Source organism: Heteronotia binoei, unplaced genomic scaffold (genome assembly GCF_032191835.1).
Source record: "Heteronotia binoei isolate CCM8104 ecotype False Entrance Well unplaced genomic scaffold, APGP_CSIRO_Hbin_v1 ptg000294l, whole genome shotgun sequence".
Lineage (NCBI taxonomy): Eukaryota > Metazoa > Chordata > Lepidosauria > Squamata > Gekkonidae > Heteronotia > Heteronotia binoei.
This window is the reverse complement of record NW_026800011.1, coordinates 550,916-574,117: the sequence shown is the minus strand read 5'-3', so window position 1 is coordinate 574,117 and position 23,202 is coordinate 550,916. Positions and strand designations below refer to the sequence as shown.

Sequence of the window (23,202 nt, the reverse complement as noted above, 5' to 3'; positions counted from 1 at the left end):
GACTACTGCATGAAAAAGGGCTGCTTCCTCGGTAGTTTGGTGTTGCTTTTCCTGGAATCTATGTAAGCTAGCCTGTGCTGTGGACTTCCTAAAATAGAGCCGGAGAGTTCAAGGAACTTCCCCATGAAATGACAACACAAGGCAAATTTATCCATTTGAAGTTTGTCTGGAAGCCTGATTTGTCTGGAAGCCTGATTTGTATCCACAGTTTAGGTTTTAGCATATATGGCTATAATTCTCCCCCCAAACCTGTGACAATACAGATGAATTTATGGTTTCAAGATCAATTGAAGTGCAAAAGATTGCATCTGAATGCTTAATGTCATTCTGTTTTGCATGTAGCTGGCTTTAAGACAGACCACCAACTCATATTACATCACTTTCTTATGGTTGAAAACAAAATTCCATATCAAAATGCCACTCCCCCCAAAAGCTTTTAGAGCAGGGTTTTAAGCATTTAAATAGTAAACATCTTCAATGGTATCACTGTCATTTTCTTTCTGGTATATCCTAACCTCAACAACTATTTGTGGTCTGTTCATTTTTAGTCTGATCTCTGCCCACAACCAGGCAAATTGAGGTATAATAGCATACATTGTTACTTCTACTGGGTGAGGCAACAATTTAGGCTCATAGAAAAATTTGTTCTATGGCTACTCTTAGAAACAAGCATTTCCTACCTTCCCATGACATTTGTAGAGGAAACACAATAATTAAGGGCACTAGTATCAACCTTTGGAGAACCTTGTGGCTTTCCAAATGCCCAAAAAGTGCACTGAAAGTTTATTGTATGTTCACATATGTACCTGCTTGTGAATGCACAGGATTTCAGTCTAGTTTCAGGGCTAGTTATGGGACTGAAACAACCTTGGTTGCCCTGGTGAATAACTTGTGCTGGGGGGTGGATAGAGAACATGAGACCCTGTTAATTTTCCTGGACCTCTGAATGGCTTTTGATATCATCAGTCATGGTATACTTCTGGAGTACTTTCAGGGTTGGGATTGGGTGGCACCATTTTGAAGTGGTTTTGGTCTGACTCTGAAAGTAGATTTCAGAATATGGTGCTGGATCTTTGGCTTCTGGTCTACAGGATCCTACCAGGTTGCATCTTGTCCCTCATGCTTTTTAACATCTATGTGAAGCTGCTGGGAGAGGTCACCTAGAAAAGGGCTGAGTTGCCACCACTATGTAGATGACACTCAGCTCTGTTCCAGCAGATCCCAGCGAGGCTGTGGAAACCATGAGCAATTGGCCTAGAGGCAGTTTTGGGATAAATGATGGCTAAGAAGTTTAAACTTAACCCTGATAAAATGTAGATGCCACTGAAGGGTGGTGTCTGACACAGAAATTAGATTTGCTTCTGTTCTAGATGGGGTTGTGCTCCCCCTAAAAAAGTAGAGGTTTGTAACTTGGGGTAGCTGCTGGATCTGGGCCTTGTTAGATAGTTAATTTCACCAGTTTTTGCTGGTGAACCAGCTGTGGCTGTTTCTGGGCAGGAAAGGTCTTGCTGCTAATATATAGCTTAGATTACTGAAGAGTTCTCTATGTGAGGCTACCACCAGACAGTTTGGAAGCTACAGTTGGTACAGAAGGCTGACTGGCATGGGCTGCAAGGAACATATTGCTCCAGTCTTGTTCCAGCTACACAGGCTCCCAATTCGCTTCTAGGCTCAATTCAAGGTGCTGGTATGGATGTTTAACACACTATATGATTTGTGTCCAGCATACCTGATGGCCCACCTACTCCCATATGAACCTACCTAACCATTCCAGTCATCTTCAGAGGCCCTGCTTTGGGCCCACCTTTTGAGGCTAGACAAGAAGCAATCTCAGAAAGGCCTTTCTCAATCATGGTGCTGAAACTCCCTTCCCAGAGATTCATGTGCCACCCTCTATTGTCTTCTGCCAGCAGGAGAAGGCCATTTTTCAGTATAACTATACTTACCTATATATTTTATAGTTTACCTGTGTGTTTTGCTTGCTATTTCCATCAATGTCAGGTTTGTCTTGAGCATCTAAGTTAACTTCCTTTCAGACGTCAATGTGCAAGGACTGTAGTCAGCTACCACCTGTTCCTGCACTGATAAGGTCTGTACATACTACAATGCATTTGTTTCAGTAGACTCCTCCTCCAAGCCTCTGACACCATTGTGTCAAGTGTGAAAGTTCATTACACAATGGCTCCTTCCCTTTAATTAGATGATCCATCTTTCAGTGTCTTGGATTACCATCATTCCCTGTTATGGTGCTCTGTTGAAGCATTTTGCTAAGACTTCACATGGAGCCTCTGTTTCACAAAGAACCTATTACAGCAAAAGGGCACAAGACTGACTGCTACAAACCCCATGCAGACAGGGTATGTTTGCAGTTTTGCTATGGTGACTCAGCAGCAGAATAGATGTACTGCAACAGCTGTCACCAGTCTCCTGCCAGCAGACTCACTGTACCTGGCCTTTACAAGACATACAAGGCTATTTTTATACAACATTTTCCTGTGCAGTGTACTTTCATAAAGTTCACTACAGTCCAGTTGCTTCTGTGGCAAATGGGCCCAAGGTGGACAGGTTTCCCATGCACAAAAATCTCTGTCAAGAAAGAAGGCTGCCCACTGATTACAACTAATACCTACATCAAAGTTTATAAAAATATGACAAATGTTTGACCTGCAGACACATCACATGAAGTCACAGAAAAACAACAGGACTGAAAAAAAGCATTTATTTTTCAAGTACAACTCAAAGTTGTATCTGTAAGAAAAGCACAAGGAATCTTGTTTTATTCACAAGTCTTGGCTATGCACATTTCAGTTCAACTTAAAAATGCATTCAGGTTTACAAATGTACAAACAGCACATAAAATGTATAGTTTGAACAAAATGCTCTTACATTCAGCCATTTTTGCTCCTAGATTTTTTACATTCGTAGAGCCTTTAACAAAGACAGCCTTATTTTTAAAAAAATACTCTGCATTTTAGCACAAAATGCTCTTTAAAATTATGTTTTGGAGCATAATACTGGAAACAAAAATTTAAAACCAAGCATGGTAGTTAAAATCACTGCATTATGGGTCTTCACCAGGATTTTTTTAAAAAAAATTTTTTTTAAAGGGCAGATGGTAAAGAACCGAGACTCAGTGGCTTCAGATGAACTATTGTTGACTCCATCCAAATTTTTCCAAGCAGATCAGCAATCTCACACTGCCATAATTGCAGATAAACTTCAAAAGGAGCATGAGATGAATGTATTACTAGCTCATAATGATGTTTGGGGGAGGAATGGTAGCAAACTGCTTGGGAATTATATTCCTGGATTTGGCATATTACAAAATTTACCATGATCAGATCTGGACAAGAGTCCTTTTGCTTCACTTAATTTCCATTTTCATGCGGGTAATGCATATTAGACCAAGGATCTGAGCTTCTTCTTCCAATTGCAGGGCTCCATATTCGCCAAGGGTTATATGCCTGTCCCAAGTCTTCAGGATTGCTAGCTGCTGGCGCAGCAGCAGGAGATGGAGGAGGATTTTCACTCCCAAGATCAATATTTGGCAACGTATTAGTGGAAGTGTTGAAAGGAAGGCTGTTGTTCAGGTTACTGGACCAAATGGAACTGCTGAAAGGAGTGGTGCTAGTAGACCACAGGCCATTTGGGTTGCCAAGGATAGACTGTGTTATAAAAGGACACAAAACAATGCAGGGAATTAATATAAATGACCAGAATACACACATGACTGTCTTGAATCCTGCATCTTGGTTTCACCCTTAACATCTGTTTACAATGGGCTTAGACTGGAGTAGGATTGCACTGTAAGTCACTGAAAGAACACAAATAACCCAATATTTCCAAATACTGGGCATTAACTTATATTACTGTTGCTTAAAAAATAAAAATGGCTGCTTGGATGGGTGGTGGTGGAGGAAAGTGCTGTCAAGTCATAGCTGACTTATGACAACCCTTTAGGGTTTTCAAGACAAGAGACATTCAGAGGTGGCTTTCCATTGCTGCCTTCACATCATGACCCTGGTACTCCTTGGAGATCTTCCATCTTGGATGGTTAGAGCTCACAGATTTACTATTGACTCAGAGTTCCCAGCATGCCTTGCTATAACAGAAAAGGCCAGAAATGTTCTACCTAGAGCAGCTGCAGAGGTGAATTCAGACCTGAGCGCTGGGAAAGAACAACTGAACACTAATAATGTTGCTGCAAGATTGCTGCAAGATTGCTAGATTGCTAGCTACCTTAACTAGTGTCATTATGGACAGACAGTGGGAAGAGGATTCTTGGTTTGAATTACTGTAGGATTGTGAAGGATCAGACAGTAAAGATGTCCTGGGTGCGTGCTTGGGCTGCAATTTAATTTTCATTACTGATACACAAATCACTGGATTGCAATAAGGAATGAGGCCATGGCTAGAGCTATTTCTTTGCACGCAAAAGGTCCTGGGTTCAATCCCTACCGTGTCCAGTTAAAATGGTCAGTTAATGGGATGTGGAGTGGATGACCTCTGTCCAAGACCTTGGAATGCCGCTAATCAGAGTAGACAAACCAATGTACCTTGATATACTGTTATGTGTCATCATCCGACTCATGGCAACCTTATGAATTAATGTCCTCCAAAATATCTTATGATAAATAGCCTTGCTCAAGTATATCTTGATATACCAATAGCATAACATAGTTTAATTGAGAGGGATGAGTAAGAAAGAGAAGTGAGCCAGTACTGTGATAAACAAAAGTCATATAGAATCAGCATACCATCAGAGGGGACTAGAGTATACAGCTAGAAAATTTGGAGATTAAGGCATCCCTTTAACTATGGACAAAAACCAACAGCATTGGGCAAATCAATGCATCACTATCCAAGTTCAAATGGTAAAGAGAACAGCAGAAGAACATGTATGCAGAATTTACTTAAAATTAAAACCTAGTTAATTTTTTTTTTTAAATGCACTACTCATTTAACCACAATCCAAAGAAATCTGTGCAGACTTCCCTCTCCACCCCCACCATCAATTGCAGCCATATTTAGACCAGCAGTTCAGGGTGCATCTCTGTTTTCTTCAGTCATGTGAGCAAGGTGCAAACAGGCTGAGGGCATGAAATATACTTACTGAAGTTGTGTGAGCTGGGGATCCAGAACTTGAGGGCCAGGAAGGTGTCCTATCTGCAGCTGAAGAGTCCCAGATGGATGAAGGAACAGCACTAAACTCACTCCAGTTTCGCTGAACATCCTGACCATAAACTGACTGTGACAGGCCAAGTTTGCTGAAAACTTCTACATTGGAGAGGTGAAGAATGGGAACAAAAAACATTTACAATGCAGTGTCATGAAACAAGATTTCCTATAGATAAAATGAATAGTATTATATTGACATATAATATGGAAATGGAAGACTTCAAATGCAGAACAGACTTTATGTGATTTTAGTCAGGCAAGTGTGTTTCAATAGGAGCATTTTCACAAACATGGCTGATCTCTAATGAGAGGCAGATGATGTCTTTACTACAGCCAAGTTAAAAAGGGCCACACACAGCAGCCCCACTGAACCAGATAGGGTGTGCTTCTTTAAAGCCTTTGGGGTGCTTTGAACAATTCTAATTTGAGAGCTTGCTTCCAATGTTAGCTGCTCAATCAAGCTCTTTCTCTGAGACAAACTCGAAGATGTAATAAATTCTATGGCTAGCTGTGTTAGTCTATTGGAAGCTAAAAGAAAAAGACTTGTAGCACTTTAAAGTCTTAAGTAGTTAAGTTTCTTTGTTTTTAATTACTAATTTAAGGTGCTACAAGACTTAATGGTTAGGACTGCCTCTGAACTTTCTAATAGTTACTAAATAAACATTTTCCCTTATTTCAAATCATTCTTGTCTCATCTACGTTTGTTTGCCAAGAGATCTAATTTCCTAAAACAATTTAACCGGAAGCATTCATCTTTGAAGGCAACATGTTCTGCAATCAGCAAGTTCCTCTTGTTTTATTGCTGCCATCATTTGCAGTGTTGCAGGAGGCAATGACTGCCAATAACAAAGAGAACACTAGAGTGATGGCTGGCGGGGGGGGGGGGGGAGGAGGAGGAATCTTATCTATAAGCTGGGATAAGCTTTTTATTTCCCCATAAAATGCCTCCATAAAAATACAATCACCAAAGCATAGGAGCACTCCTCCAACCCTACTGGCTTATATACCTACATTTCAGTTGGATAGGCAGCTCAGAAGACAAGCTTTTTGTTACTAAAACAGACCTCACTGAAATTTTTGGCAGAATGCTCTAGCCCACCCTAAATCACTAGTGCAGCAGTGAAGGAATGTAGAAGATGATGATATTGGATTTATATCCCGCCCTCCACTCCAAAGAGTCTCAGAGCGGCTCACAATCTCCTTTACCTTCCTTCCCCACAACAGACACCCTGTGAGGTGGGTGGGGCTGGAGAGGGCTCTCACAGCAGCTGCCCTTTCAAGGACAATCTCTGCCAGAGCTATGGCTGATCCACGGCCAAGCTAGCAGGTGCAAGTGGAGAAGTGGGGAATCAAACCTGGTTCTCCCAGATAAGAGTCTGTACACTTAACCACTACACCAAACTGGCTCTCCAATATGTATGTCATATTGTTTCAGGGCAGAAAACTAGAGCAAAGTTTGGTAGGTTCCATCCTAGCTATCCATGTCCTGCTTTTAGTTCTGTATTTTTTTTTTTGGGGGGGGGGAGTCCATTTACACAGGGGAGAAAAGGCTCTTGTCTATTGCATATATAAATGGAGTTTATATATGCTGCTTCAAGAGATGCCTATTCAGCACAGGTTAGATTGTCAATTCTTTCCAGCATGAGACTCTAATGGATTTCAAACTGTAAGGCAGGCACAGAGTCCTTCATTATTTCCTGACCGTGGAATGACTCAGTTTGATTGCTGCCCCTCTACTGCTCTGGGTCTCCAGCCCTTATTTTTCTCCATAGGCCATTTGCATCCAAGCTCATGAACCTGCTTGAACTCTGTGAGTCTAGACAGCTAAGTTCCATCCCTTTTGCTGTTGTCTGACAAAACTGAGTCAAACACGGCTAGCTGAAATTCCCATATTTGGTTTCTCTAAAACCACCAAAGAGTGATCTGAATAGCTTCTCTCCAAACAGTTCTTTGGGCCCTTGTGATATAGTAGTTAAAGTGGTGTGCTTGGTCTTGGATCCCCCTCTAAACCATGTCATTGATTGGCTCTGGACAAGGTCACTCTCACCCTAGCCAACATGAGAAGGACTGGAAGTGTCCAGTGATTAAAGACATCTTAGTTCATCTACTCTTCACATCATCTTAAATAAAACATGCATATGGGTAATCTGCTTTCCTACCATATGGGCATCAAGGGTATTTTACAATTTTAAAAAATAAGAGTAATATACAGATACCAAATAGTAAATGAAAAGCCAATAATTACAAATACCATCCAAATTACTGAAACACTAAAAGTATAAAATACTTAAACTGAATGCTGTCACTTCGCCATTGGAATGAAAACATTTTATTGTATTGACTCTCAGTCTCACTCTTTAAAATTGTTTCCAACAAAGTTTTGGCTAATTAATCTACTGATTAAAGCTCAATAAGACTGTGATCTACTCCAAGCCCTTCAAAAGGGATGAGAAAATATAACAATTCAAAGCTTGGAAAGCCCAAGATAGAATGGCTTGAATACGAAGTGTCGAGAGCCGATGCCTGCTCCCGACTCAATCTAGCCTCAGCTGCCAGAGCTGGGGCCTGCTCTCCCCCATGAAAGGAAGGCCAGGAGAGGGAGGTGGCTGGGATCCAGGCAGGTCATTCTGACACAGCCAAGAAAAGGCAGGCAGCAGCAAGGCCAGAAGGCAAGACTGAGCTCGGACTTGGAGAAGGACAGAATGGGGGAGGCTAAGAGGCAGCCCTGAACAGCGAAGGGAAAGGAACAGGACAGGGAGACAGGCAGCAGGGAGAAGAGGCAGGAAAGGCTTCTCTTTCCTTTTATGGTCTCCCAGGTGGAAGGGGACTGGAAGCAGGCCACATAATCCTATAAAAGGGAAGGCACAACACCTGCCCAGGGAGAAAGCAACAGACTGAGCTCAGACAAGGCACAGACAGAAAGACAGAGCACACATGGAGAACATGTCGGGGAAAGGAAGAGGACCCAGCTGCCAGAACCACCTCTCCTTCCCATTTCTGAGGCCAGTGGTCCTCTTTGATGGTGGGATGGCAGAAGGCAGTGAAACCATCTTAGGGGTGGGGGAATCTCGCAAATAAGTTGCTTTTCATCAGCGGAAAGAACTTCCATCAGCAGAACAGAACGTTGCTGCCTCCTTGCCCCCCACTCCATGGCCAACTGAGCCCTCCAAAATGCTGCTCTTGGGATGGCAGATCACTATGAAAAACAGTGGGGGGAGCCTGCAGTGGGGGGTGGGGGGAAATCAGAGAAGGTCAGCTCCCAGCACTAGAAAACACTCCATTATTTGACTCAGTATTGGTTAAAATTAGTAATATAAGAAACATAACAGCTACTTTCCCAGCCATTAAATGTTACATTGTTGTGTTATTTTTTTAAAACTCTACAGCATACTACTTACCTCCAGTTAAATTAAAAGAATTTCCAAAAGCTGAGAATGAGTTGAGGGGTGTGAAATCTGGACTACTGGGATTACTTATAGGACTCCACAAACCAGAACTAAACAGGAGAGAAAATATTTTTGTGAGCCAGGCCACTTCAGTGTGACCACCACCAATGTCCAACTAAACATAACAGATCAAATATTTGGAAATGCAAACAATTTTAAAAACACAGCGATTTTGGTTAAAATAGATTATATCTGGGCGAGTGGAACTGCAAGAGCAGACAGGTTAACAGCCAGCATCTTCAGGCTTAATAAAGTTTACAACAAAGCAAAATGATGGTTCTTGCTTTAGTGTTATGTGAGCAGAAGAAATAATGTTCTTTGTTTTGCCAAACTGCAAACATACAATATTTTGAGAAACAACCTTTCTCCAACATTTAAAATCTTTACACTAGTTTGATTTGGGGGGTTTTTTTAAGCGGGCAACTCATATGCTGCTCAACAATGCTTCCTGTTTTAGATAGACAAGTTACCTGTCTGAGCCATCACTGTCAACAGCTGTATGTGACATACTCATACTGCCAGGAGCCTCAGTTTTAAGCGGCGAAGGTTTTGTTAGGCCACTACCACCTGTAACAATAAATTTAAACTGAGCAAACAAGAATACAAGTTGTAACTAGTTTCTAGGACAGTAATAATAATAATAATAATAATAATAATAATAATGCTTTTTATTTATATCCTGCCCTCCCCGCAAAGCAGGCTCAGGGCGGCTCACAACACGTAAATACAATGTACAGTAAAACCATATACAATAATTACAATTTCAATTATAAAATCATCCTTAAAATCATTAAAATTTGCATTAAGATTAACATTATGGTGCTATAGTTAAGATCTTCCATAAAATTCAGTGACTAAAACGTAAAACATATCCAGCAGGACTTTCTTGGCTCGGTATTAAGTGAAGGCTATTTTAAGGAGGTGGGTCTTGCAGGCCCTGCGGAATTGGTCTAAACATTGGTCTAATGGCTTTTCTGTGCATGCGCATTACCTGGACTCTTGTCATAACCAGCAGCTACAGCAGCAAAGGTGGGGTTTCCATTCCTGCCAGGCAGCGAGGCTGCCTTGGCCACCTTATGTTTGGTACCACTGAGCAGCTTGCTTTTGGGCTCACTAGAACAAAAACAAAGAGATGCAGTTTTTTAAAGCTCACGTAATACCTTTCTGAAATTACAGATTAGGATTTGGCCATCTCCAACTGCAGTGGACATCTACGTAGCAGCGCCTTCTGTTAAGAGATGTTGGCCACAAGTGTAGGCTCTGCTCAGCACCTCCCCCCCCCCCAAAACTACCCATATAACCCAGTTCCAGAATATACCCACTGTAGTGCCAGTCACAACTCTTGTACTGTTCTGTGATAGGAAGACTGCCATAGAAATTATTTTTTTCCATTGCTAAATAAGGAACCATCCACCTCCATGCTCTGGTTTGAGGCAAGGTGTTCCTGAGAAATGTATGCAGTGAAGCTAGTGTTTCTCTTCACACACACACACACACAAAAAAAACAGGGGAAAGAACTTGGATGAGATGGCCCTTCTCACAACCAAGAAGGTTCAGTTCTCTCTTGGAAGTCTGCCTTGAATTATCCTGAGATGGCCAGCACCTAACATCTGAACTACTAAGAATAAGTTCTTCCTTCTCACTTTTGAATCCAAAAGCATTATCAAGAAGAATCTTGCCTTTGCCCTGGAATAATTATCTTAATAGCGCATACTTACTGCAGTTAATTGCTAATGATTTCTCTGTAGCCATATTAAGAAATATGAGATTGATCCTTAGATGCAAGGTCAGATATCAACCTTTGGCCAGCCATGCGAACACTCTTCTAAGTTCTACTGAAATTGTATCTTTTCTTTGGTCACGGCAGAGCTTTTGAGTCGAAAGAGGTGTGTGTGTTTTAAAAGGCCAAATCCTGCAAGTTCTGCTTACCATCGGTGTTTTGTAAAACTGCATAAAGCTCAGCACTGAGATGTGCTGGCTGTGGCACATGGGACTGCACAAACAGGTTTTTACTTGCTAAAGCTAGATGAGTGGTCTAAGAATACAGAACAATTTGGCGTCATCTGCCCATACCAAAAGATTTCTCATATGGTGCTCTGCTGATAGACCAAGATGGGTAGCCATATTAGTCTGTCTGTAGCAGCATAAAAGAGCAAGAGTCCAGTGGCACCTTACAGAGTAACCAAACTTGTGGCAGAGTATGAACATTCATGAGTCACTGTTTGTGAGCATAAAAGCTCATATCCTGCCACAAATTTTGTTACTCTTTAAGGTGCTATTGGACTCGTGCTCTGCTGGAAAGTGAGGAAGGGAGGGCAATAAAAATGAATGTAAAGAAGAGTCTAAAACGCAAACAGACCCAATTGGGCAGCTGTGTTGGTCTGAAGTTATAGAACAAAGTTGGAGTCCAGTAGCACCTTTAAGCCTTTAAAACTGTTGGTCTTAAAGGTGCCAATGGACTCCAACTTTGTTCTAAAATGCAAAAAGCATTTTATAGTGGCAGAAATAGTGACACTTTTTTTGCTTGAGGAATTTGTCCTCTGTTAAGGCAGCAGCCACCTAAACTTACCTGCAATTGTTCACAATACTGCTGTATGTGCTCCGTGATACAAAGGCTAATGATGCCGGAGGTGGAGATGGAGAGGCAGGCGTTGGTGAGGTCTGTCGTTGTTTCAAGAAAGCATCTGCACTGAGGGTTTGCAGGGACAGCTTATAAAGGCTGTCACTAGCTGTACAATTAAAACAAAAGTGATACTATTTTTAATTTTTGATGGCTTCAGTGCACAAGACCAGTTTTACATATATTTCCTATTACATATATTTTCCCATTACATATGTTTCCTGAAAAAGATCTGTTCCAATGCCAGTTCAGCCTCCCACTGTGAGAACAGAGAACTGAGCAGCACATCATATTTCAAATGTGATGCTATGGGACGAGCGGACACTTAAGCTTTCTGACTGCTAAACTAGGAAGTTTCTGTATGCAAAGGCTCAACCAGTATTGAATAAAACCAGAAACATACTTTAAAAAAAAAACTGACATGCAACTATTTTTTTATAGCCCAGTGTGCTTGAGTTCAAAAGGGGTCTTCAGGAACAAAAAAACTGGCTTTAATGCAGCTCACTTTTAGATAACAGCCCCCCCCCCCACCTCCTTGTTGTTTCAGCCTATTTAGCTAGTTGAACTGATAGCATTTTAAAGAAGTTCTTAAGCAGCCTAGTCTTACGCAAGTCTCTATCTTCTGTACATTCTTCTTGGTCTGCACTACACTGAAATCTTAGAGAAAGGCAATTTGAGTTGAGATCCCCCTCTAGCCCTCAAATACTGCCCCTTTCCTTCCTAAAGCTTTGGGCCAGGACAGATTGTGCCAGCACCCGAAAAGGAAGACTACTTTCAGGCAGTCTAACTAGTGTCCTGGGTGTGCCTCTCCACCCCAAAAATACCTCATGTTTAGGGATCATTTCTTGCCACATGGTGGTGGTGGGGATTTTCTCAGCTGATCTGGTGGGTCTTTGAGCCTTCAGATAATATCCCTCCTATCCCACCCACCTCCCAGAATGATTGGCAGTGGGACTTGGTTTCTACTGTTTTCAAGTGCTTCCTCCCAGAATAAGAGAGGTTCAATAAATGCCCCAACCTATGCCTATTGCCTGCCACCTGATAAAGAGAGGGGGGGGAGAGGGGGAAGACAAGAGAACTGAAGATTTAAAAAACCCTTTGCTTCATGTCAGAGGACCTGTGACAATCCTATGCTCTTGAGGCTGGATTCAAAAACAAGGAAAAATAAAACCCTTTGCCACAGAAATCAAACCCTTTATTTCTTGCTCCTAAGCTAGATCAGCTTAACCGGGGCACACTATGAATACTCACAACTGCCCGCTCTGTGAATTGGCACCGAATCCCACTCTGGAGGAGGAGAGTCCTTTTCCCCTTCTGAGCTGCTGGTATTTCCCAGCTCCTGACCACAACCACTAGAGAAAAACTTTGCTAGGGATGACGGCCTGCTGTCCATCAGCTTTGTACTGATACCTACAGAGAACAAACAACAAGAACACATATGTTAACCAGGCTAGTAAGGCAAGAGCTCTTCAGCCTCACAAACCAACCGATAAAGGAAGGGCTGAGAAAAACAAAAGTTTCAGAACTTTGGCTCAGTCAATACCAGACCTGCTAAAACATACCTTTTGTTTTCTGAAGGTTTCTTGGCTTGAACCCGTTTGCTAACATATGCCGAGCAGCCAGCTTGGTTGAAAAGCTTTTGTGCTGTTTATTTTCCAGTGATGGAGGACATGGTATCTCACAGGAACTGAAAGTACAAATACTTATGAGTTATTTTTCATAGCAACTTGACTACTGAGAGAATGTCTTGAGTATATCAAGCATGTGGCAGATCAACAGCAGTCCCTGTTCTCCCAAATTTAATTTCCTCAGCTTTAATTCAGAGTGTCCAAACAAAGCAAATGGAGAAGAGCCTCTCTCTTAGCTACCAAAAACAGAGTGCCTCCTACAATCCTGCATACTTTTCCATAATTAACTACCTCCTTCATCTCATACAAACTATTACTTTTTACAGCCCCTGAGTGCTGTATTTCACTCCCCTGAGTCTTGCTAATGGCACATTTCCTAGAGGTGACTGACAATCTCAAGTTTGCCTGCTGGTAGCCACTTCAACCCAGTATTTAGCTCAGGAGGCTTGAAATTTGGATTTGGGTTATTTACTTACTTGGATTTCACATCTGCGGGGACTTCTTTCTTGATAATTGATTTTTTGCTTTTCTGCTTTACTTGTAGCATTTCGTTTTCCTGTTTTTCTGGAACTGGCTGTTTTCCCTTTTGCTTTTCTGGCTCCTGTAAGCAACAAAACCAAAACCGAAGAAGAATGGTGAATGAAAAGTTGCACTGCAAAACAGAATTGTAGGAAAGGAGTGCAATAATGTTTGCTATAAAATCACTCCATTGGGTTACCTAAAAAAAATGAACTGAGTAATTTTTAATGGTTAGGCAATAATCTCATGTGACTTCAAGTCTTTGCTTAGTTGGCATGTTGGACTAAGGCATTATAAACACAGTTTCCTTTGCAGTATAAAGCACAATAAAGGTTGAGTTCTTATTTTCTTTGGTGCTTAAAATATTTAAAAGTGCCTGTGGAATAGTTCCAAACTCAAAGGCCAATAATTCATTTTGACAGTCATTAACTCCACCACTAGGGATCTAGCATACAAAGCTCCCCTCCCCTTAGATTAAATGTACAAGTTTCCATTTTTGTGTAAAACTGATAGGTCAGGAATTTCATGAAGTGATCCTTGCCTGGCAGATTTCAAATACAGAATAAGGAGAGACCAGTGAAAGGAACAGACTCATAAACCTGCAGCCTGAGAGACTTTGGCATGAACTCATGGTAACTTTTAGACCCCTTACTAGCACATCATTCAGAATGGTACAGTCACCTCATGGAGGACAGCAACAGGTAAGCGGCTACTTAATGGCAACTCACACATCATCAAAGCATACCAAAAAAGGTCAACCAAACATCACTGTCAGTGCTGTATCTCAGGATCCTGGGGATGTCCTGGGCAAAGGTCCTACTTTCTCCTTTCATCTATTCAGTGCTCTACCCAACCCTTCCCTATGGAAAACTTTCTACCTCTTTCAGAAGTGCTTCTGTGTCTGGGTTGGAGGTTTCTGTGGTTGTTGAAGAGCTGTCATCATCCACTAAGGAATCTTTCAGTTCATCTTCTTGCTGCTTTCCCTTTCCTCTTCGCTCCTTTTCTTCCCGTTTCTTCTGGGGCTTAGATTTACGTTGAAATGGTTTTCCTTTCCCTGGAGTGATAAAGGCAGCTTCAAGTTAGCAACAGCTCTAATTTCTGACAGGTTCAGTGAGTTAAAAAAAAAAAAGCACTCAATTGCAATGATTTTGCTGGGGCAAAAATCATGAGGAATATCTCCAACAGGAACTACAGTAAGCCCACAAATGTTGGGCAGCCTGCTGCAACAAGATGTGCATTTAAAACGTTTCCTAGTGCATTGTGCCTCTCACTTTATTTTTGCATCATTTAACCACCCTTTTATTTTTCATAGTATTCTCATGTCAGTGGTATCAAACCCATTAGACTTTTTAGATTTTACTCACTTCATGTTATGCTGTATAGATACTGGCCACTAATACGCATGCAGGGGTTGTTGTTTTTTTGGCTACTGAAAAGTAACTAAGATTTGTACACAATTGAGAAATCCCTGGTATAGTTTATGAAATGTAACTTTAGGGTTTTAATTATTAGCCTTAAGCAAATACTAAAAAATGACACAAAGCAATAGAAAGGCTTAGAAGGTACTGAGGATCCATGTCTTGACCAGCTGCTCCATGGCAAGGTATTAAAAATAAGTTTGTTTATTTTTATTATACCATTTTCCAGAAAAATTCTCAGTCTTATGTACTCTTCAAAATTCTGTAGCACACCTTTGTTACTTAAGCAGATTTAAAGTCTGAATTGTGAGATTAAATGCTGCAAAATAGGCTATTCATTTAAACATTTCCTAAAACTATGCATCACCCCAGAGTCAGAAACTACTGGTGCTCGCACAGGGGATTACCTTTACCTTTTTAAAACTATGCATAAAGGCTATGCTCCATAAGAACAAAAAAAAAGTGCTTTAAAACTTTCTCAAAGGTTTTCCCTTTACACCTGCTGATGTAGCTGCACTGACAACTTCTGTAAGTTAGCCTGCAGCTCCAGGCATTCAAGTACTTGTTGGTCATGCGGCTCACAGCAGTAAAATCCCAGCCCCAGTAAGATATGAAACTGTATTTCTTTTAAAAACTCCCATACCTCATAACTTTTAAAATAGCTTTAAGTAACCTCTTGGAGAGGATCTCTAAGGGAACTAGCTGCAACCTCACTGAGCTCCTATTGTGAAAAGGGGAAACCAGCAGACAACTTCTGACCCCAAATTAGTTGATAACCCACTAAAAATCTCTGGGGGAAAGGCATCCTTTAGGTAGTGCTCTGCTTTGCCAAGGGTCTCTGGCTAATTTTTGTACACCCTAACTAGTAAAATAAAATATCCAGAGAGATCACCAATCACTGCAAGGCCCGTCTAAAATGGCTGCCTCTGAGGACACTGAGACTATCCTGTTCTGTCAAAGCGACTTAAAGGCAGGCCTCTATATGATCAGAGATGGGCAATTTAAATTAAGCCCTGTATCTCAGTCCTGGAAGATAGGTTAGATGAAAACAGGACAGTTAAAAATCTCCAGCACCAGGAAGACAGTCCAAAAACTAAGGTTTACATCTGGGAGAGGAGTGATCACTGCGAGCACTTTAGGCTTGTAGATTTGCCTGAATAACCAGAGGGCAGGGCTGTGTCAGGCTTTCTGGATATGCACTCGTTCCATCTGCCCAAAGCCTCATCTTCTAACAGTGAACCTACAACCTATGGGGCTAGGGTTGTCAGGTCCCCCCTGGCCACTGGTGGGGAGATGGAGAGTAGGGTTGCCAGTTCCAGGTTGGGAATCTCCTGGAGATTTGGGGATGGAACCTGGGGGAGAAAGGACTGCCATAGACTCCATCCTCCAAAGCATCCATTTTTTCCAGGGCAAGTGATTGCTGTAGTCTGGAGATGAGCTTTAATTCCTGAGGATCCCCAGGTCCCACTTGCGTGAGGCATAAGACCTTATACTGATGTGCCTAAACCTCTGGCTATTATCTTTAAGTGTCTTCATTTCACTCAAAGAAGCAGACCAGCTGAAAGAAACACAGATGAAATCATTGACCAGAGAAAAGAATTTGGATTAGCATTCCAAAATATCCAGCAACATAAAATATTTGGCATAGTAATCAACCTGAGACCCCAAAGGCTGCAGGCAAGTACTTGAGGCTACCCTGAGAAGCGACTGCCAACCCCTTCTTCACCTTGGTGTTGGAAATCATCTGCCAATCTGCACAATGCTCTGGCAAAAGCTTTATATCCGCTTCTGCTGAGAAGGCCTGTGGAATTCTCAGATTGCCTTCTGCAGCTAACAAGCAACATAACTGTCCCCCCCACCCCGGAATACATTATAAACTCTAGCATCACTCCTTTTGCCCAGTCTTGAGAACTGTTTTTATAGTCCTGGTTTCCTTGGAATTATTTTTTTAGTTCTTTTATAACCTGCCTCTTTCCACAGTGGAGACCCAAAGCAGTTTACACCATCCTCCTCTCCTCCATGTTCTCATCACAACAAACCTGTGAGTTAGGTTAGGCTGAAGGTATATGACTGGCCCATGGTCTCCCAGCAATCATCCACAGAAGAATGGGTTCTCAAACCTGAGTCTCCCAGAATGACACCAGCATTGGAGCCAGTGGTTATTTCAGATTATTCCATTAAATCCCTCCCCCTTGCTTCTCCTGCTTGCTACTAAATTGCCTCGGTATCCCACTGTTGGAAGGACCACATTTCTTTCAAACTTTAAATCATACTCCACACATCTAAAATTTCAAAATGAATGTGAAGTTATTTTGCTTTCTTTTAGGCATTTTCTAGTCATCTCCAGTCAACCACACTGCCTGAGGACATCAGTTCATACAGATGCTAACTAGAGGCCACCCTGCAACATACCCTTGCCTGGCACATCCCTCCTTTCTCAATGCCACTCAGCAAAAGCTCTTTAAGGTGCTCTAGGTTCCCTTCTTCCACCTCTGACCACAGGAGGACACTACTATAGAATTGGACATGACTATGAAACTATATTGCATGACACTGTATTTTCCCCAGATACATCAGGTTGGATTGACAGATGTGATCTGGGAGTTCTGCACTTCCCATGAGCTCGATTCAGACTAGGATCACTTGGTGCACAAGGCAAGGGCATATACCTCCCCCACATTGTTTTCCTGACCTGAAGTGGCTTCATGGAGCCAATATTTGGCCTTCACATGCAGTCCACCAGTGCACATTAAATTTCCCCAGTAAGGCAAACAACTGCTCACTGGAGCCATTTGCAACTGGGAAAATGACATCTGGATAGGTCTAAGCCCCTTCTCCCCACTGTATTAATCTGAATTAGGCCTTCAAGTGTCTGGGAAACTCAAAACCTTCTGTCAACCTGACCCTGAGACATAACCAGAAAAAAAATGCATTGTGTAATTAGGCCCTAAATGATAAGGTTGTTAGGCCTCCCACAGATAGTCTGTTAGTTACTACCACTCTGAGAAAAACTGCTGCAAGTCTCTGCACTGGCATATTACAGAAATGACAATGGGTAGCTCAAGGAAAGGGTAGTTTCCAATGATTCCTAGAGCCACCCATTGTCACTTCTGGGTTGTACTTGGAAGTGATATTGTGACGTCACCAACATCACCACCCCATCCCATCCTACTAAGCAAAGAAGCAGGACTGAACACACTGACCAGGACCAAACCTGAAGTGATTTACTATATATGTTGAAGAAATCCTGGTGAACCTGTTTGCCCAATACAACAAGAAGTAGGGCATTTTTTCTTAAGGTCACAAGAACAGATTCCCTATATCTACTTTATCTCTATCCTTGCAAGTGGATGTGTACAAACCACTCCCAAGATGCATTCTGGGAACATTTCCTGATTCCTTGTGTAAAGTAAGACACAATCCTCTGGCACAGCATTGTTGATTAGGCTCAAAAATAGTTGCACTGCTTGCTGAAAATTATATTTTAAACCCATCCACATTCAACAATATTGTTGATTTTTTCCCCCCAACTCCTCTCTAATCACATTTACTTTCTGATGTACATTTTAGACACCATTAGGACTGCAGTGTTAAAACTAAAAGTAGCAACCACTTTTATGCAAGAAACATTGAAGCATTTTGCAGCAAACATGACTGCTGCATAAAACATAAGGTTTCTCTGATCAGTCTGCACCAACTTTTTGAGGCAGACAATACTGAAAATGAAAGACCAGAAGCTTTCCCCGCCCACTAATTTGCATAAAAGCTTGCTGACACTTTCTCACTTATCCCCCAACTACATCAAGCAGTTGTGACTATTAGTGCAAAAGAGCAGATGCATATTGAAAAGTCTTCGTGAAATATGTATTCTGTACAATTTCGTTCATCGATGCACATCTAAGAATGGTACAAAAGGAAATATTTGATTAGAAAGGAGAAAGAGGAAGTGGATGTTCACTGTGCAACTGCAGCTTTACATGCGCACTTACATTTCTCCATAAGACAGAATTCATCCTGTAAGGCAGGAATTTATTATTACCTTTGCTTTTTGCTACTGGAGATGGGGGCTGCTCTGTAAACACATCTAGGGAAGGGGATTCTGGGTGATCAAAGTCTTTGTCCATGGTTTCTATAAGACCAGCAAGATCAGAGTCCTCTGAGCTGTGCCGTGTGTTGCTGACACACTCTGATTGTGAAAGGCTGGGAAGCTGCAATTGTGTCAGGGGATTTTCAGTCTGCTGATCTTGTGGCTGAGGCACTGTTGGTGGTGGTGATGACTGTTGCTCTAGTAAGACTGGAGCATGCTGCTGGTTTGATTGCTGACTTTGCTTTGCCCCCTTGGATTTTCTGCTTGCTGCATGATTCTGACTTGCAGCACTGGGGTCCAGGAAGAGGGAACCTGCTCTGTTCACTGACTGCGCAGATCCTGTCTGCGTGGAAGTCCTGCCAGCAACACTGGGACTGTTTTTAAACTTCACGGTCTCAGCCTCAACTGAATTTCTATTGCTGTGTAGGTTGGCTGTTGAACTGCATTGCTTATGACTCCCTGCACCGGATCGTGATGAGGAACTTCCTGGGCCATAGATTCCTCTGGAGGAGCTGTGGTTAGAATCTGATCCAAGTGCATTCAAGCTGGAAGGGAAAGAAATGGGTTAAGATGGCTTGTACAGCATCTAAAAAGCACATGCAAACTATGCCTAAGGATGGCAAGTTTATGCATAAACTGAAGCTTTTCCTGGCCGAAACTGAGATTTACTTGAATGAACATTATTTACTAATTTTATCCTTACATATTTTGTATCAAAACTGGTTCCCAGTATGAAATCCAACATATGAAGCAGCATTATCTGGGCAAGCTATAGGATATATACTGGGATACTTTTTTGGGAGGAAGAGACTTCTGCTTGAAATTTAATTTCTGCTTTTCAGCAGCTAGATTGGTCATATTTTTCAAGATAATAAAGCCTGAATGGCCATTTTGCACCAGTCCTATATTTTAATCCCACAGGACATTTTTCCTGCACTTGCACTCCGCTCAAATTACTATGACGTCGGCTGCTTCCTTTATTAAACTGACCTATACTGGCAAGAAAGTCTACTTTGCAAACACCCAGTTCAAAAGCAAGGGCTTACTTTCCATCAGATGAAATTCCAACTATTCTCCTGAGATCAAATGGCCTTCCCATATCAAAGGGAGGATTAGATGCCTCAAAGGACAGTCGCCTTCTGAATGGCTCCCAGATTCCTTGAGCTTCTAGATAGGCTGTTCCGATGACTAAAAGGAAGAGCGCACTGCAAGAGACAAGATCACAAATATCAGTGGTTTTGCAGTCTTAGTGTGGAAAATAAAGAGAAGCCCATCACTTGCTGGATAACCAAGAGTAGCAGCATTCTACATACAATTAACATGTACACTATGAATATGTGTACATGCACCTATTACTGGATATGCAATTAAAATGGAAAAGCAAGCTTTAACATTGGCTCTCAGAAACAAAATTAAAACAGTAAACAAGAAAAACAGTAAACAAACCTATGTAACTCGGTGGCCTTGGGCAGTGGCAAGCTGCCATGAAAGCTCAATTCCTCAGCCAGGGGACTCCCAGCAGAGAAAGGCTTAATCACTCAGCAAGTAGTGCACAAATTTAGGATCAGTTTCTCATAGGAGTTTCCTAGTCAACTGGGTCTGCTGAAATTGGATATGCAGCAAGAAACTGGATCTCCCACAACCTTGTCCCAACTCCTCCATAACTCATTTGTAGAGAGTTCTTAAAGTAATCATATGCTTGCCTTCTCACTCCGAGATCAGATCATAGCTGCCTCCTTGCTTGGCATATGGCTTTGCACCAGGAGTTAACACTGTAATATCTATCATAGTTTTATCCCACTCTTCCTCTAAGGAGCTCAGGGTGGCATACTTAATATCAATACTGTACATGTAAAAGAACTGTTGTGGAATGGAGGCTTCAGAGCTCTTCACTACTAAGACTTCAGTGTTGATGGCTGTACAAGAGGGGCCAATAGGTTCATTCAGACAAGCATTTATTACTTTTATCCCTACTGTCTTAAGTGCAGGCTTTCATTGTTCCTCTGAGGTAGAAGTAAACTCCCAGCACATGTATACAGATACACACACACTTACAGTTTTCCAGGAAATGTTGGTCTAGCATTCTGACTGCCTGGTTAAGCACTGACACAGACAATTCTGAGAACATGAGCTTCTGGGCATCACAATTATTAGTGCCACACCAAAAAAAATAACACCACCATGCCTGACCAGTAATGTGTCATCCTGTGTCTAACAGAAAACAGCCTATTTCCTCATATTCCATTCATGGGATAATAACCATGCATCATGCAGATATAAGACAGAAATACCTCATTATTCCTGAGACAATTATGTACAGTGCCAACTCCCAGTTGGGCCTGGGCAGGGCTTCTGCACAAGTTGCTAACATATGATAGGGAAGGGATGCATTTAATATGAATACAAATTCAGAGCCTCCTGATGTAGTTAACTTCAGTTCACGAATGACTCTGGAAGTAGTGAAATCTGGTGTAAACCTGTAAAGTGAAGGAAAACAGTTACGTTCATTAATTGGTGTACAACAGATTCATGTGTTCAGCTTCAGTAAGAGTAACCCTAGGGTTCATTATCACATCCCACAGCTGAACAAAAAGTAAATTATTGCCTTTATTGCTGCTGCGTAATGAAGATTTTATGTGGCTTTTTGGTCACTGTTTACCTTGATGCTTTTAAAACTAATTGCTGCTGTTAAATTTTTCTATACTTCCAAGTTTTCTCTACTGCAATTTATTAATCTTACTGGTGAGAACTACCTATTTACACAATGTTTTGAACTGTTTTTACTGAATTTGTTGTGACAGGGTCCAGGCTTCAGAACAGGCTTGAAGACAAATTTATGTTTTCCATGGACTTGGAAAATAAACCATTTGATTTTCACACATGAGAAATCAGGTAATTGTCTGTGTTCACCTACCACTAGGTTAAATTAATACTGCAATTATATGACAATGCAAGAATCAGATGGGGATACAAGCAACTAACATTATTTAATATCTGATTTGGCATCAAGTGATATGAAAATTCCACCCATAGTCATCAATTTATGACATTTGTTGAAACAGGCAGGCCAAGCCTGATGGTACAAACAAATAATCATATGTAGGAACAAACCAAAGTACCAAGGCTGTACCCTCCAGTGTCACGACATCCAGTTTATAACAACTAAGTGTTAAGTTGGGGAATTCATGCTGAGATGCAAAAGCTTAATGGTGAGCCTCATCAAATTTGACAGACACTTATTTAAACATTTCAAATAAATACTTAATGTTACTCATGGCTGCCTAAAGGAATGTTTGTGGGTAGAGTAGGCTAAAGAGTAAATAATAAAGTAGTGGACAAAGTGCTTTGAGTTTTGTAATCAGAGCTCTACACTTTTTTTTTTTATGCTAATATCCCATGCGTGGAGGCCTCATTCTGATTTGGACCACTGCATGGATGCACAGAAGAAAGTTTTAATTCTTCACCCCCTGGGCCTTTCATGACTTTAAATCAGTGGTTGCTCAGGGAAAATGGCATGGGGAGAAGGATTAAGACTCCCAACCCTACACAATGTGAACCTGATCAGAATCAGGACCTCATGTGCCTAATAACTGTATTTTCAATTATGGACTTGCAGCAAGTCAAGTAGTTCAGCCTTAAGTAACAAACTAGCTTTGAATACAGACCTTCCATTTAACCATTATGCCTAGTAGCTGCTGACTTCATGACTTTCGTTCCTCACTGGGTTAGAATAATGGTTTCCATTTACATAATCTGTACTATCTTTGCAGGAGAGAACGGTTTTACAAATTTCTTTTCTTAGATGGTCACTTTCTAGAATTTAAGCCCCTTGAGCAGGGCTTTACAGAGGTAGCATATGAATTTCTTAAATAAACATTTGCTTAATATAATTATGGAACTAGGCAGTTTAACCTCACCCCCCTGGCATAAATTAAAAAGGTGTCCATCTCTAATATAAGCAAACTTACAATATGACAATGTCTTTAGAGGCATTGGTGCTTAGTGCAAATTCTTGACAGTTAACTACTTTAAATCCATATCCTTCACATAAATAACCACTGATTTCCATGGATTTTATGTTAACTTGAAGCTGCCCTGTGTTCTCCACTCTGAACGTTCTTTTCAATGTAAAATTTGGTTCCTTTAACTTAGTTTCTGAAACAAAAGAATTAAGATTAGATTCCAATAATGCAAATATGTTAGTTTAATAAGGACGGACATCAGCGCAACTCCAGTTCTTTAAAAGGCTGCTCTGGTTTCCCTCTCACTTGCTCCCTCCTCAGGCCCATGCAATACTAGATCATGT

General features: G+C 41.4%; 1 protein-coding gene across 2 annotated transcripts in view; it reads right to left on the bottom strand.

Moving 5' to 3' along the window:
• Window positions 1-2,705: 2,705 nt before the first annotated feature.
• LOC132590559 (transmembrane protein 131-like) overlaps window positions 2,706-23,202 on the bottom strand; it is a 121,796-nt gene continuing 101,299 nt past the window's right edge. For both annotated transcript variants that reach the window (XM_060263494.1, XM_060263495.1), the window contains exons 28-41: window positions 22,865-23,051; window positions 21,188-21,373; window positions 19,943-20,101; window positions 18,849-19,441; window positions 14,270-14,445; window positions 13,349-13,473; window positions 12,807-12,931; window positions 12,496-12,654; window positions 11,194-11,353; window positions 9,616-9,737; window positions 9,095-9,191; window positions 8,577-8,674; window positions 5,114-5,277; window positions 2,706-3,665 (exon numbers count right to left, since the gene is read on the bottom strand). In XM_060263494.1, the coding sequence (XP_060119477.1) occupies window positions 3,369-3,665; window positions 5,114-5,277; window positions 8,577-8,674; window positions 9,095-9,191; window positions 9,616-9,737; window positions 11,194-11,353; window positions 12,496-12,654; window positions 12,807-12,931; window positions 13,349-13,473; window positions 14,270-14,445; window positions 18,849-19,441; window positions 19,943-20,101; window positions 21,188-21,373; window positions 22,865-23,051 (2,648 nt within the window). In that variant the 3' untranslated portion in view covers window positions 2,706-3,368. The remainder of the gene's footprint in view (window positions 3,666-5,113; window positions 5,278-8,576; window positions 8,675-9,094; window positions 9,192-9,615; window positions 9,738-11,193; window positions 11,354-12,495; window positions 12,655-12,806; window positions 12,932-13,348; window positions 13,474-14,269; window positions 14,446-18,848; window positions 19,442-19,942; window positions 20,102-21,187; window positions 21,374-22,864; window positions 23,052-23,202) is intronic.